Source organism: Colossoma macropomum, unplaced genomic scaffold (assembly GCF_904425465.1).
Source record: "Colossoma macropomum unplaced genomic scaffold, Colossoma_macropomum, whole genome shotgun sequence".
NCBI lineage: Eukaryota > Metazoa > Chordata > Actinopteri > Characiformes > Serrasalmidae > Colossoma > Colossoma macropomum.
This window is the reverse complement of record NW_023494807.1, coordinates 29294679-29310772: the sequence shown is the minus strand read 5'-3', so window position 1 is coordinate 29310772 and position 16094 is coordinate 29294679. Positions and strand designations below refer to the sequence as shown.

Genomic DNA, 16094 nt, shown 5'->3' with positions numbered 1-16094 from the left:
TATCAAAAACATATTTCTAGCAGCACATTTGTATTTTGTAGTATCAAAGTCATTTTATATCGTGAAGATGATATTGTAAATAGCGTCTAAATAATATTTGTAGCATATAAGTCATAGTTTTCTGCATCATAATGAACTTATATAGTATAACAAGCCTTAAAAATGGTTTATAAATGGTTTAAAATTAGTTTATTAATCAGTTTATAAACACCTTCATCAGTCAGCCTTACACCTCGTCGTCAGATATAATAGCCCACTTTACCCTTCTTATTAAAGTGTTATAAATGTTCATTAAGAATTTTAAGGTGTTTATTATCTGGTTAGTAACATTAATAAACTAGTTTTAAATCATTTATAAACCGTTTATAAGGGTAGTCTTATTCTAAAGCGATACCCAATCCTATATCATCGAGATTTTATTATGTATCAATATAATGTTTAATAATACAGAATCAAAGTTATGTTGTAAAGCATCATAATAGTATTTTATAGCATTAAAATGAAGAGTATCAGAATTGTAGTTGATATTATGTTGTGATATCAAAGTATTAAATAATGATACATGAATATTTTATAGCATCACAATCATGTTTTACAGTGTAACTATTTTATAGTATAAAAATCATATTTGGTCATATTTTATAGTATCAAAATATGTTCTGTGTTCATAATAATCTCGTCAGTGCAGCTGTAGAGGCAGATTTACCTGTGCTGTGCGCCGTCCTGCTGTGAGGGGGCTGCTGCTGCTCACCTGCAGGAAGTGGACGGTCTTATTTAAGGAGCGGAGCTTCACTGCAGTTACACTTTCAGAGAGAGCAGCAGGGAGCGAGAGAGAGCGAGAGAGAGCGAGAGAGAGCGAGAGAGAGTGAGAGAGAGCGAGAGACACAGAGAGAGAGACACAGAGAGAGAGAGCAACAGGTCAGTACACACACACACATCATAAAACTCAGCTGTGGAGCTTAAAGCACTGTGTTAACTGTGGCTTGTTTGGCTTCTTTGGACTTTAACTCACTTCTTTAATGTGCTGTTTCTTAATGCGCTGTGGAGTCTGTGATGTCTGTGCTGCTGCAGCTGTAGAGAGGAATCACTGACTGTGGGTTTCCAGTCTGTCCACGCTCTCGTTTTGCTGAACAGATCAGCACTAATTCGCTATGAAACATAAAAAATAGAGGCTATAAATGACGACGTGTTCAGAACTGTTTACGTTTGGATGTTTTGTTACGCCTAGAAAGGTTTTGATGTTGAAATGGCAACTTTTCAACACGTACACAGTCGAATCTCAGTTCAGTTCAGTTTTCGTTTAATGGGCTTTACTGGCTGCTTTACGTACATTATTTCCAGAACAGTTACAAGATACAGCTAAATCTTGATCTACACAGCAGCTTTCATTCTGGCTTGTTGTCACTCTTTTCAGTCTTAAAGTTTTATTCACATGGAATTCAGTCTTGCAGTGTTTTATTCATATAGAATTCAGTCTTACAGTGTTTTACTCATATAGAATTCAGTCTTGCAGTGTTTTATTCATATGGAATTCAGTCTGACAGTGTTTTACTCATATAGAATTCAGTCTTGCAGTGTTTTATTCATATAGAATTCAGTCTTACAGTGTTTTACTCATATAGAATTCAGTCTTGCAGTGTTTTATTCATATGGAATTCAGTCTTAGTGTTTTATTCATATAGAATTCAGTCTTGCAGTGTTTTATTCATATAGAATTCAGTCTTACAGTGTTTTACTTACAGAATTCAGTCTTACAGTGTTTTACTCATATAGAATTCAGTCTGACAGTGTTTTATTCATATAGAATTCAGTCTGACAGTGTTTTACTCATATAGAATTCAGTCTTACAGTGTTTTATTCATATAGAATTCAGTCTTGCAGTGTTTTATTCATATGGAATTCAGTCTTACAGTGTTTTATTCATAGAATTCAGTCTTGCGGTGTTTTAGTCATATAAAATTCAGTCTGACAGTGTTTTACTTACAGAATTCAGTCTTACAGTGTTTTACTCATATAGAATTCAGTCTTACAGTGTTTTATTCATATAGAATTCAGTCTTACAGTGTTTGTCATATAAAATTCAGTCTTACAGTGTTTTATTCATATAGAATTCAGTCTTACAGTGTTTTATTCATATAGAATTCAGTCTTACAGTGTTTTATTCATATAGAATTCAGTCTTACAGTGTTTTATACATATAAAATTCAGTCTTAAAGTGTTTTATTCATATATAATTTCAACATACAGTGGTTTATTCTCAGTTTACAGTGTTTTATACATGTAAAATTCAGTCTTACAGTGTTTTATTATTTCAGTAATCAGTCTTACAGTGTTTTATTCGTACATAATTCATACTTTTACACTTACAACTTACAGCTCTTTTTGTGTTTTGTTGTCACAGAATTCACCATCTTAGCCTTTAATTCTAACAAATCAAACATACGTGCAGCGTTTACTGTCTGTCCAGCTGAACAGCAGTGAGCGCTGCAGGTCCTACTTCAAAAGTTCAGGTATTAAATTAGCTCTACAGGTGTCCATTCATCACAGATGTTAATTCAGCCGTGCAGATTGTGCTGCATGTTCTCTGTGCTGCTGCAGTTCGTGTGGTTCAGTGCTCACAGCTGCTGTGCTCAACTTTTTCCCACATTGATTGAAATCCCTTCTATCTTGCTGTCAGACCTTGAGCTCAGCACGCGGGCAATGATTTTATGGGGACGAGGTTAAAACCTGCTGCATATGACCAGCACAGGGAGCTTCTAGGCGCTCGGCGTCATTATCCCTAAACTTGTAGCCCAGAATTTTAGAACATATTTGACTGATAGGATCTTTGGGTTCTTATACTGCTTTACGTATTACTTTAATACACAGTTATGGTGGCAATAGATGATGCAATTCTCTATTTCAGAGGGTAAAACCATAGACTACACTCTAAAAAAGATGGCTCATCAAGGGTTCTTTAGTAAAGAGGATGGTTCTTTTTAGAACCATGAGTTCTATATAGAGCACCTCATGCTTAAATGATTCTCTGCATGGTTAAATGGTTCCTCGGATTGGTGGAGAACGTGTTGCATATGGTTCTATATAGAAGCTTTTTGAAAATGGTTTCGTAAAGCACCAAAAAAGGTTCTTCTATTGTTACGATGTCAAGCATGAGATGTTCTATATAGAACTCTTTACTAAAGAACCATCTTTTAAGAGTGTACTCTATGATTTTACCCTCTGAAATAGAGAATTACATGTTGCGATGTCAAGCTTGAAGCAAAAGAAGAACCCTCTTTTTGTGCTTTACAGAACCATTTTTAAAAAGGTTCTAGATAGAAGCTTTTTAGAAGTCATAGACGCTGAGTAAAATGTATAAAACTATTTATTGTGTGGTTTTGCCAGTAAAATGTAAGAAAAACATTAGAATATATACAAAAATAAACATAAAACACAAACACAGGTTTGGTTCCTGACATGGATCCTCACATGGATTTGTTCAGTTCCATCAGCAGCGCCTGATTTAATGTAATGAAGGATTGGTCAGGTGATGGTAACTGTAATTACTGGGATTGTTTATTTGCTTATTTGTATTTATTCCAATACCAATCAAAAGCACAGACGTTTAGACAGACCTGTTTTATTCATTTAAGATAAAAAGTGATCAAAGACATCAAACTATGATATAACATCGTTTGATTGACCATTGAAAAAATGAAACAGAATTGTCTCATGTTTTAGGTTCTTAAAAGTAGCCTGTTTTGCCTTGATCTCAATTTTATGCACCCTGCATAATCTCAGACACCTTGATGAGGAGCCACTTAGAATGCTTCAACAGAACTGATGAGGTTCAACATATGCTGAGACCTGGTTTGCTTTTTGGAGGCACTGCAAAAGGAAAATACTTGTTTGAAATATATTCATACGCAGGCATTTCTGTCATTTAAGCCAAAATGTGTGAATGTGTACATCAGAATGCCTTTAAAATGAAAAAATACTCAATCAAAGCACGTCTATACCTTTGAATGGTGTTCTATGACGTTTTATATATATATAAATATTGCACATATCTTGTAGCTCTAAAATAGTAACTGAAAAAGGAGAACTGAAAAAGATTCTTAAGTTCCAGTGTAAGTTCATGTAAATCTATGTTATTACAAGCTGCTGGTATTTCCAGATTATTCTATCATCAGGTGTATATATAAATATATATATATATATATATACACACATATAACACACACACACACACACACACACACACATATATATATATATATATATACACACATATAACACACACACACACACACACACACACACACACACACATATATATATATATATATATATATATATATATATATATATATATATATATGATTATTCATTTGAATAAGGAAGGTGTCAAAAGTCTCCATTTTTCAGTTTTTGGCAGAATTTGAAAGTACCTGTTACTCTTTATATTGCGTGTAAATTTCACCAATTGCCTAGAAAGAAGTCTGGTTCTATTGACTTACATTCAAAGTAAAGTATGTTTTTTCCTTCTTTTGTAAAGTTACCATTTTGGAGATACAAGGTTTTGACAGCAGCGATATATATATATATATATATTCTTGACCTGCACATATTAATAAACAATTATCTGGACAGTACCAGGATGCTTTCGGCCACGCCAGCAGGCTGTTACATGCAGTTTTGGTTGTGTCTCTGCATCACTGATGCGGAGGCGATAATGTTTCTCTGATACTCCAGGAGAACTGGTCAGGTTTCCAAACAGAGAAACTGCAAACCAGGGTGAGCTCAGGGGAATTTATTTCAGCTCACACCAGATCCACGACGCAGGGCTTCAGGTTTTATGGATGTGGTGAATTACGTCATGTGACCCATTTACATGCACATGGCTGTGTTTATAAAAATGCCCACAGGCTGCGGTTTGGTGATAAATTGTTTTTTTAATCTCCCCAATCAAACAACACAGCTCCTGAAGGCCTGTGGTAGTGACCTTTGACCCTGAGAGTGACCATCATGCCAAGGTCGTTTTTGGTGAAGAGTAAACGGGCACACAGCTACCACCAGCCCCGCAGCTTGGAGGATGACCACATCCAGCTCCATACACTTATAACATACTCATGCACAGGTACTGTATATGAACACTGGTTTTCCTTTTACAGCAGTTTAGCCCCGCCCATTCAGCTACAGCCATTTAGTCCCACCCATTCAGCCTACAGCAGTTTAGCCCCGCCCATTCAGCTACAGCCATTTAGTCCCACCCATTCAGCCTACAGCAGTTTAGCCCCACCCATTCAGCTACAGCAGTTAAGCCCCACCCATTCAGCTACAGCAGTTTAGTCCCACCATTCAGCCTACAGCAGTTTAGTCCCACCCATTCAGCCTACAGCAGTTTAGCCCCACCCATTCAGCTACAGCAGTTTAGCCCCACCCATTCAGCTACAGCAGTTTAGCCCCACCCATTCAGCCTACAGCAGTTTAGTCCCACCCACTCTGCTTACAGCAGTTTGGTCCCACCCATTAGGCCTACAGCAGTTTAGCCCCACCCATTCAGCCTACAGCAGTTTAGTCCCACCCACTCGGCCTACAGCAGTTTGGTCCCACCCATTAGGCCTACAGCAGTTTAGCCCCACCCATTCAGCGTACAGCAGTTTAGTCCCACCCACTCGGCCTACAGCAGTTTGGTCCCACCTACTCAGCCTACAGCAGTTTAGTCCCACCCACTCGGCCTACAGCAGTTTGGTCCCACTTACTCAGCCTACAGCAGTTTAGTCCCACCCACTCTGCTTACAGCAGTTTAGTCCCACCCACTCAGCCTACATCAGTTTAGTCCCACCCACTCTGCCTACAGCAGTTTAGTCCCACCCACTCGGCCTACAGCAGTTTGGGCCCACCTACTCGGCCTACAGCAGTTTAGTCCCACCCACTCTGCTTACAGCAGTTTAGTCCCACCCATTAGGCCTACAGCAGTTTAGTCCCACCCACTCAGCCTACAGCAGTTTAGTCCCACCCACTCGGCTTACAGCAGTTTGGTCCCACTTACTCAGCCTACAGCAGTTTAGTCCCACCCACTCTACTTACAGCAGTTTAGTCCCACCCAATTAGCCTACATCAGTTTAGTCCCACCCACTCTGCTTACAGCAGTTTAGTCCCACCCACTCTGCTTACAGCAGTTCAGTCCCACCCATTCAGCCTACAGCAGTTTAGTCCCACCCACTCGGCCTACAGCAGTTTAGTCCCACCCATTGGGCCTACAGCTGTTTAGTCCCACCCACTTGGCCTACAGCAGTTTAGTCCCACCCACTCGGCCTACAGCAGTTTAGTCCCACCCACTCAGCCTACAGCAGTTTAGTCCCACCCACTCTGCTTACAGCAGTTTAGTCCCACCCACTCTGCTTACAGCAGTTTAGTCCCACCCACTCGGCCTACAGCAGTTTAGTCCCACCCATTCAGCCTATAGCAGTTTAGTCCCACCCACTCAGCCTACAGCAGTTTAGTCCCACCCACTCAGCCTACAGCAGTTTAGCCCCACCCATTCAGCCTACATCAGTTTAGTCCCACCCACTCGGCCTACAGCAGTTTAGTCCCACTCATTCAGCCTACAGCAGCTTTGCCCCACCAGGTCCCATTGAAGTAATGTGGAGTGTTGTACCTGCAGACAGTCTGTAGACAGAGAGTTATCAGAACAGAAGATGTGGAGAAAACGATTAAACGCTGTGCTGTTTGTGGCTGTCAGGAAGCAAATGGATCATTGCAGCCTTTCACAGATCCACACATCCAAAAGGAGCGGCTGAAGTTTAATTCACTGAACATTTTAGTCTAAATTTAACCAACTGAAAGCTTGTTCTGCACAATACAAGACACCTAATCACAGTCAGAATACAGGTCATTTACTAATGAGTTTTAAAGGCACGATAGCAAAAACAGCCTGTTTAATTAAAGTGAGGTTGAAAATGCTCATGTTAAAACAGAATTAGGGCTATTTTGGGAACATAAAACAGTTACAAACAAAAGTAACCTTCTCCTGGTTGTTCCTGTGCAGAAATCCAAGCAGGAAATGTGTCCCAGTGCTGTGAGGATGCAGGCAGGTGCTCACCTGAGGGCAGCGCTGTCCACACAGCGGAGAACTGCGCTCAGCACTCCCCTCTCAGCTGTGGAGGAAGTGTGTGTGACCGACCTTCAGACCAAGAGGAGTCGTGGAGATCCCTCAGCTGTGGAGACAGTGTCTGTGACCGACCTTCGGACCATGAGGAGGAGTCGTCTGCATCTCCAGGTGCAAATATTTTAATCCTGTCAGTTAGTGCCGGGTTCATTTTCACACTGCACTGTAAGGAAATGATTTGTTGTTTCCTTAGATTATGACATTAATATGTTGCCTTAGAATATGACAGGCATTGAAATCCAAATAGTAAGTTAAAACAACAGTAAGTCAGATTTATGCCTTGTAAATGTAGTCAATCAGTCAAGACCTGCGTGGTGGCTGACGTTTTGCATTGGAGCGCAATGTAGCTCAGAAGTAGTGGAAGCTCATATCCCACAAATCTTTAGGCAAACTGTATAACTAAATCATCAACATACATCATGACATGAACGTTATCTGAACAAATGGACAAAAGAATGGACAAAGCTGAGGTGACTAGTGCTGTTTTTAGCTATGCAGCATACCTTTAGCCATTTTTCGTGGATAACCGTAAGCAGTGGAACCATAACTATTAGAGATAGGCCTTCAGTTCAGGCCTTAAATGTTCATTTCTGCTAGCGCCTATATGGGATTTCCAGTAGTATGTTAGCACTAAGCTAATGCTGGTGCATATGGGCATTTTTGGGTTGTTCTAGATTAAACAGACAGTTGAAAGTTGTAAAAGACATCCTGATTGTATAATTTTACATTGGGCTTCTCAAGATTGGAACTATTTTGTTTTTAACCTAAACTTAACAGTGAAACAAGAGTATTACTATAACACAGTAAATAAAAATGAATAAAAAAAAAAAATACAGACATGCATTTTTAGTTCCCAGAAATCACTAGGCCTTCTCTGGAGGCTTTGAAGCCCCTGAGGTTCCCCACTGACAGTCACACAGTGTCAGAAATCATATTAGCATGTTCACGGTTTGAGGTGAGTGTGTGATGCTCAGGCATGCAGGTTGTATAATGCTAATTCGTATGCTTACATTACATTTTAGCTGTGTTAGCTGCATTAGCCTCAAAGCTCCAGTCCAGAACTAAAGAAGACACCAAAGATATCTTGGCTGATTACATTAAACCAAGAGCATTATGAATAATAAAGCCAATATTCTTTGAACAGATGTAGAAGAATGTCCTGTCTCATCACCGGATGACCTCCAACCTTTTGACATGACCTACCGTCCGTCTGCTTGGGCCAGATCCGAGCTCAGGCGCTTCATTTCGCCTTTCCATCGGGTTCCTATGGGCATTTACAGAGGATCAGATAGAAAGACTGAGGCTCTTTCCACTGAACAGCCCTCCAGTGGGGGATACTGCCACAAATACAGCACACTGAGTCTACTGGACAATCGCACAAGGGGATATTACTCTGACTTTAAGGCCATTGCTGATGTCTCTGAGACCGAACCGCAGCCTGATCTCCTGTACACACGACTTCAGCTGAACGGCTCTTACAAGTGTATAAAATGTACCAAGGTAAGGTTTACAAATCACTTTTACTTTACAGTGATTTACAGTATCTATTCATATGTTTTCCCTGATTAGGTCAGTTTAACTCTAATGAACAGTGGACAGATCAAGACTCTCATCAACTGAAAAACTTTAATATTACTTTCATACGTTTTTGGGTGATACACTGTTGGTTCTATATCGTTCTGCAGGTGTTTTCCACCCCCCATGGTCTAGAGGTGCACGTACGGCGGTCCCACAGTGGCTCGAGACCCTTCGCCTGTGAGACGTGTGGAAAAACATTCGGCCACGCGGTCAGTCTGGAACAGCACAGAGCCGTCCACTCACAGGTACAGAGTTAAATAAGGGGTTCAGCGAAAAATCGAATTTATCCCAGAAGTGGTCAGACAGATAAGACGTTTTGTGTCCAAATTTTGCTTCTTTAGTTTAGCTGTGTGGCTAATGTAGCTAACAAACACTAGAAGTCAATAGTCACCCAAATTGTTTCTAGAAATACATCAACAAAAGTTCTCTCAAACCACTCAAACAGCATCTGGGTCCATTTTTATAGTTCCCAGTAAATCATACTGTGTCCTAAACCACATCAACAAGTCTGCACCACCTTAATGAAGAGCTGGAAGTGGTTTGAGAGAAGTTTTGGGGATGTCTTTACGGAAGACATTTGGGTGACTATTGGCGCAGTGTGTTAGTAGCGTTAGCCTTGTAGCTCCAGAGCTAAATTAAAGAAGCAAAATTTGGAGACCAAACCTGTCTTGGCTGATTATCTGTATCTGGGGTGAGTGGAAAAATATGTCAATTGGATTTTTTTGTCGGAATTAATAAAGCATGGGATTAATGTGTCATTAAAATATTGTCGCTGTCCAAAAAACATTAATTATCTCAAATTTTGTGATTTTCTGCCCTTTACATTGCGTGAAAGTTTCATGATGAACGTAACAATAGAAATGCTCCAAAGTTGCTTGGAGTAAAATCTCTTTACATTAACTTACTTTAAAAGTAAAGAACATTCGGAGATACTTGTTTTTCTTTGCACAGCAATGATATAATAAGCATATTAATTAAACATAAATGAATCATAATACGTTTATACATTAATTGTATTAATGAATTAAGCGTTCATTTATCATACTACTTTACATTTATTTATTGATTAATATTATTTAAATGTATATTTGTTATAATATTTTATATTATGTCATGTATTCTTTTTATTTAGGTTTCTGTGTGTTGTACATCTAATATTTCCGTGTATTAATTTATGTATGTATATATTCATTTAAAATGATTTCTCTATTTATTTTGATAGGAGAGGATTTTCAGCTGCAAAATTTGCGGGAAAAGCTTTAAGAGGTCCTCAACTCTGTCCACGCACGTGCTGATCCACTCGGACACTCGGCCGTTCGCATGTCCGTACTGCGGCAAGAGATTCCACCAGAAATCAGATATGAAGAAACATACATTTATACACACAGGTAAAAAAATGTGAAAAATTACATCTGAAGTCACAATGAGTGAGTTTACATGCACATAATAATCTGATCATTATCAGATTCAGCAGTTGTCTTGATTATTCAAGTGGTCATGTAAACAGCACACTCCAATTTCTTAAATCGGATTAAGACCTAGAAATCCGATTAAGAATTCCGACACAGGAGCTGGATTTGAGCTCAGTAATGGGGTTTTTCAGTGCATGTGTACTCTTACTCTGATTTCTTTCACTTCTCTGTGAATGTGTGAAAACTGAGCCCTGTCCTAAAAAACAGCAAGAAGCGTTTAACACAGCACCTGCGAGATGCAACAAAACACTTTTGGAGTGACGCTAAAACCGACTACATGCTTGACAAAATGCGGAATTTGAATATTCTTCATCTTCTAGACCTGGGGTGTCAAACTCAACCACTAAAAAGGCCGTATTAAAATATCTCTACAAATCTGTGTTTTTACTTTATTTTTACTTAACATTTTGCCACGACCCAAACTGGTCATTGTTACTTCAAAATATGCCAAAACTACAACAGCAAAATAGGGACTGAATACTACTGATTCAAAAATAATTTTAAATAAAAACAAAATGTTTTATATAAAAAAAATAGACTACATTATCTGCAAGTAACTGTTAAACCTCTTCAAACGTCCCCAGTGTACAGCAGGTTTATTAAAACTGCCCATTTGCTTGAACTGGACAGCTGGCATGTTTTTTGGTTTTGTTTTGTTTTTGTGGTGCTGTCCCATAGATTGTTGCTGGGGAAGGGGTGGGAGCACACATTACGTTGCAGTGCATGCTGGAAACTGTAGTGCAGCTCATGGTGAAATGGATTGTGCCACAGGCCTGACTTGGCCTGCAGGCCTTTTGTTTGATACATGGGATCTAGAAGATGTGTATTCATATTTTCCGTTAAAGTGAGTTGATGTTTTAAAATAAGCTGCGAAGTTTGAGTTTTACACAAAGTTTGCATCGCGTCTTATTCTATGAGTTTATTGGCCGGTTATAAAGCAGAAATCCGATTAATGCCTGACTCGTGTAGAGTTGCTCCATTATCTGATAACCCAAACGCGTATAAACGCTTTGAACCAATAGAACAAATCACTGACAAAATCTTTCTGCAGTTATCAGGTTATTAGTGCATGTAAACGTGGCACCAGCATGAACAAGTTTACAGTTGAGTCAGATGTGATGTCACTCTGAGGGCACAAAAGGCAGCTTACGTAAAAACATAAGCATAACATTACTCAGTGGCTAACAACGCTGCTAACTCCTCTTTTATAACTTCATTTCTGAGAAATCTGGTCACTACAGCCCACAACAGGCAGTGACCAAAGAATGAGTTTTAAATGATTTGAGGCAGGTATGACTTCACTCAGACCATACGCAAATAGGAAAGGAAACAAATTAGCCTAACCCTCTCCATTACTCAGAGTCTAGCGGCGCTGCTAACTTCTCTTTTCTAACCTGGTTTTCTGAGAAGTTTGCTGACTATAAGCCGCAGCTCCACCACTCAGTGAGTTTTTAATTACTTAAGCCAGATAATGATGTCAGCCCACTATACATTACGTAAGATACCTCAAGAAAGACATTACCGTATTACTCATTAGCCAGCAACACTGCTAACTTCCTCTTCCCAGCTTTCCCAACTTTCAGAGCAATCTGGTCAGTGAAAGCCAGAAAAGCAGATCTCCGTGTTGTATTAATGAAGAATCACTGATTTCTCAGTCCTCTCTCTCCTGAACCCTCCCCTCAGGAGAAAAGAGGAGATCAGCATTTCACTGTGAGAAGTTCTGGTGATGAATGGGCAAAGCATGAGTTCTCCTCCTACAGTGAGAGACTCCTGAGAGAGTTCTGTGATCTGGAACAGCGCTACATAATGAACCGATGAGATCTCACACTTTTCTTATGGAGATATTACTCAGCTCAGACTGGGCTGAAATGAGTCAGACACAAATGAGTTAAGCCACATATGTGACAACATTTCAATCAAAGCGAGAAAATCTGAGTTTTATTTCTCAGGAGACAAATTTCTGAGACGAGAAAATGGCTTAAGTTTCACTCTGATTTCAAACTGGACTTGCCCATATCTAGGAGATCTAGAATAAAAGGGTTCATTGAGGATTTTTGTGCAGGAATGCTACAATATTGATATTGTGTTGTGTTTCTAGCAGCATGAACTTAAATATAAAAATCATATAGGCTTCTATGATATGAGGCCTAGAACTGCATACTGTTTTGTGTTCAAAATGGACAAAAACCATTTAAAAAAAAAGATTTTTTATTATAAATGACAGATTTCTATATAGCAAGTCATTTTTAGCATAAACATTTTATTTACATATTAGCTTCATAGCTAGATAGAAACACATCACACTATGCATAGCAATCAAGTAAGTGTGGAGCAGTAAAATAGTCCCAGTAGATGAGCTTCTGTCACTTTAGGTTTCACCATAACGTAAGATTGAATGTTGCTGTGCTGCATTAGCAGGATATTAGCATTCATAAAAGCTGTTTTGGGTTCCTTCTGTGCCCCTGGAGCCCCTGGGAGGTAAACTGTACCTCATATTTTACTTTAGAAGTGCATATTCCCCCCTCAAAGCACTGAAAACTGTGTGGCATGTGTGGTTTTAAAGGGGTGGGTGAGGTGGCCAGTGCCCCCCCATAATTTCTGCCACGTCATCTTCCACTTCGCTGAGGAGAGTTGAGTCATGACGATCGGCTGAACAACTGCAATTTTAATACTGATTAAAAATCATTATGTAAAATTAAAAGATTTTCTCTTAAATTAAATAATTCCAGGTTCCCCAGTTCAGGTTCATCTTGTGTTGTTTTCAATCAAGTCAACATTTAAAGGGCCCATATCATGGAACTCTTCCTCACTTTAGTATAGCAACATTGGCTGCGTTTATATGCAAAGATTTTTGCCAATCTGATTAAATACATTCTGATTACAGATTAAGACTGAGGTGTTTATTCTCACTCTACTCAACAATCTGATGGAAAATCTCAGTTTACATGCTCACTACAAGTAATCTGATCCAAAATGACGTGCATTTGTAGAGAACCGCTTAGTGTAGATATTACCATAACAACGGGCATCATGTGAGTCCAGTCAGAGTGAGATGAGCAGCAGTGAGCAGCGCTTGTGTTTTTAATTACTTTAAAATGATGTCAGACTCAGGAAAACGTCCTTCACATGTCCTTATTAAAGAAGGCCGAGAGGAAGACGTCGTGTTCTGAGACACATAAGATGGACGTCCGTCCCACCGCCGTCTTTTAAAGATCAGAGCATAAACTTCGTCTCCTCTGCAGACCAGTTTCTGCTCCACCATGTTGAACGGTATAAACTTTCACTATGACGTGACGAACATGATCAGAACATACTTAAGCTTTCCGATAGGGAATGTAATCAGATACAGGCGTTTACACGGATATTATTCTTCTTTTTAACAGATTATTTACAATCTTACAATCAATCAAAAAGAAACTATATTCCGAATGGCCTCAATCGGGCTAGTCCATTCCGACTGAGGTGTTTACATGGACGTATTCTATTCCGATTGAGCCATTAGTCGGATTATTAATGGATTATTAGGCTTCATGTAAACGTGGCTGAGTTGAGGAGCAGCTGATCCCTTGAAATATATATCTGCGCTTTTCTACATATCTGCTCACTTCAGTCTCGTTGGGTCAAAAACATTTTTGGCGTATGCTTTACACCCCCACACACACACATAAATAAATAATTAAATAAATAAATAAATAAATTTTGCAGATGACGCATGCAAGTCTCGCACAAACCATTATTTTTCAAAATAGGGGTACGAAACCTTGCTTAACGTCATGGTTGCGAACATCCAATTAACAACAATGGAATTTTTAAATACTTCACTTTTTACCTACTTCAACTTTTACCAGTGTATTTTTTTTTACCAGCGTATCGGCACTTAGTAAGAGACTGGTGTGTTTATAATCATAGGAGATAAACAAAGATTGGAAATTAACCATGTGAAAATGAATTATGACTGTTTTTTGGTAAATCAACCCACCCGAAAGATATAAATGGACCTCAGGGAAAAGGTAAAATAAAAAAATGAAAGATATGGACCTTTTAAAGCAACCAACTTATTAGCTCTTTTGTTAAAACCATAAAAAAAAAATCTTGATCATTTTTATAGTGTGAGCATGTTTGTGTGTAATTGTTTGTGTTTTAGCTGAATATACTGATAAACACGCCTCTCTTTCCTGTATTTCCAGGTGAAAAGCCCCATAAATGTCAGGTGTGTGGGAAAGCGTTCAGCCAGAGCTCCAACCTCATCACACACAGCCGCAAACACACAGGCTTCAAGCCGTTCGGCTGCGATCTGTGCGCTAAAGGCTTCCAGCGCAAAGTGGACCTGAGGAGGCACAGAGAGGCACAGCACGGTCTCAAATAAGAACAGCTCACAGGCTTAAGAGACTCACGCTTTACACAGAAAACACTATCAGGATGCAGACGTGTAGACGTCCACGGACGGACATACTCCTGATCTCCACTTTCACCATGGACAAGACTTTATGTGACTTTCTTCTTAATTTAATTTCATGTCTCTGAATGTTGAATGTTTGCTCATATTTCTACAAAAATCACATACACGAGTTAGACTTTTTAAAATTAGGCAAAACATGGAAATAAACGTATTCAATAAAATCATTCAGTCATGTACGTCGTTGGGATGCATCACTGCTGTCGGAACAAAAGCTTGTATCTCCATTTTTGGTGTGACATAATTTAAATATGCCTGTTGACCTTTACATTGAGTATACATTTCATGATGAATGGTCTGAAAGAAATGGCCAAAAGTGACCTGGAAAAAAATTCTGGTTCCATTGACTTGCATTAAAAGTATGTTTTTCCCTTCTCCTGGTAGAGATACAAGGTTTTGAAACGGGGAAGACAATATGGGTCAAATTCCATGTTTTGCTGATTTTCTAAGTGGAAATAACATTTTTATACCCTCTACAGAGAACACCCCTCTGCACATTTGAATGCACAATACAATTACTGTTTATTTTACCAGGTGTTCCCAAACTTTTGCAAGACTGTACATACTACATAGAAATAACCTTTGCTGAAATGATCACCAATGGATTCTGATTGACATCATGCACAGCTGCTTATAAGGCAAAATTTCACCTATGGTTTCATATCATTTTGAGTCAAAACAGCCAATAAGTAGTGCATATATATACATATATACACACACACACATTATATATATATATATATACACATATTCATTACATTATTCATTTTATATATATATATATATATATATGTGTGATTATCCATTTGTATAAGGAAGGTGTCAAAAGTCAAAGTGGAAAAAAATGTTCAACAAATGATTAAAAGCTAGAGAGAAAATGTTCCTCCTAACAACCACCTGGAAGACCTGGTAGACACCAAAACTGCCCCCATCAGATAAACAGCACTTAAAGCTTTCATCTCTGAGAGAGAGGAGAAAATCAAGCTGCTTCAGATCTGAAAACATCCACAGGTGTTTCTGTCCATCCTTCCACTGTGAGAAGACGACTCAGCGCTGTGGGTCTGAAAGGATGTGTAGCTGTCAAGAAGAACCTCACTGAGAAAAGGAGACGGACACATCAAACAAAGAAGCTGAACGATGGACTGACCACCGCAGAGTCCAGACCTCAACATCACTGAATGTGTTTGATCACTTCTGAAAATGATCAACCAGCTTCTGAGACTGAACTGTGGAGGTGTTTCTGCAGATTCTTTGAGAAACTGAAAGCGAGACTCCTGAAAAGAATGGAAACTATAATAAAGGTAAAGAGTGACTCACTGAACACTTCTGATATCTGATATTACATCTAGTTGTTGAGGCTTCTGAGCGCTTTTTTGTTCATTTTCAATTCTCCATTTTTAATTTGTTTTATATTTGACTTTTTTTGTAGTTTTGA

At 38.9% G+C, this 16094-nt stretch overlaps 1 protein-coding gene across 1 annotated transcript; it reads left to right on the top strand.

Moving 5' to 3' along the window:
- The first annotated feature begins 864 nt into the window (after window positions 1–864).
- Window positions 865–14806, top strand: gfi1aa (growth factor independent 1A transcription repressor a). The gene is made up of 7 exons (XM_036556533.1): window positions 865–918; window positions 4961–5119; window positions 7034–7264; window positions 8298–8653; window positions 8839–8976; window positions 9954–10119; window positions 14391–14806. The coding sequence occupies exons 2-7, from the start codon at window positions 5008–5010 to the stop codon at window positions 14567–14569; spliced, it is 1182 nt and encodes a 393-aa protein (XP_036412426.1). The 5' UTR covers window positions 865–918; window positions 4961–5007; the 3' UTR covers window positions 14570–14806.
- The last annotated feature ends 1288 nt before the right edge of the window (window positions 14807–16094 follow it).

Bases quoted from the DNA above. Each gene is read 5' to 3' on its own strand.
- gfi1aa (XM_036556533.1), top strand. From the start codon at position 5,008: ATGCCAAGGTCGTTTTTGGTGAAGAGTAAACGGGCACACAGCTACCAC. The intron at 5,120-7,033 runs GTACTGTATATG...GTTCCTGTGCAG, and splicing joins TATAACATACTCATGCACAG to AAATCCAAGCAGGAAATGTG. The intron at 8,977-9,953 runs GTACAGAGTTAA...TTATTTTGATAG, and splicing joins ACAGAGCCGTCCACTCACAG to GAGAGGATTTTCAGCTGCAA.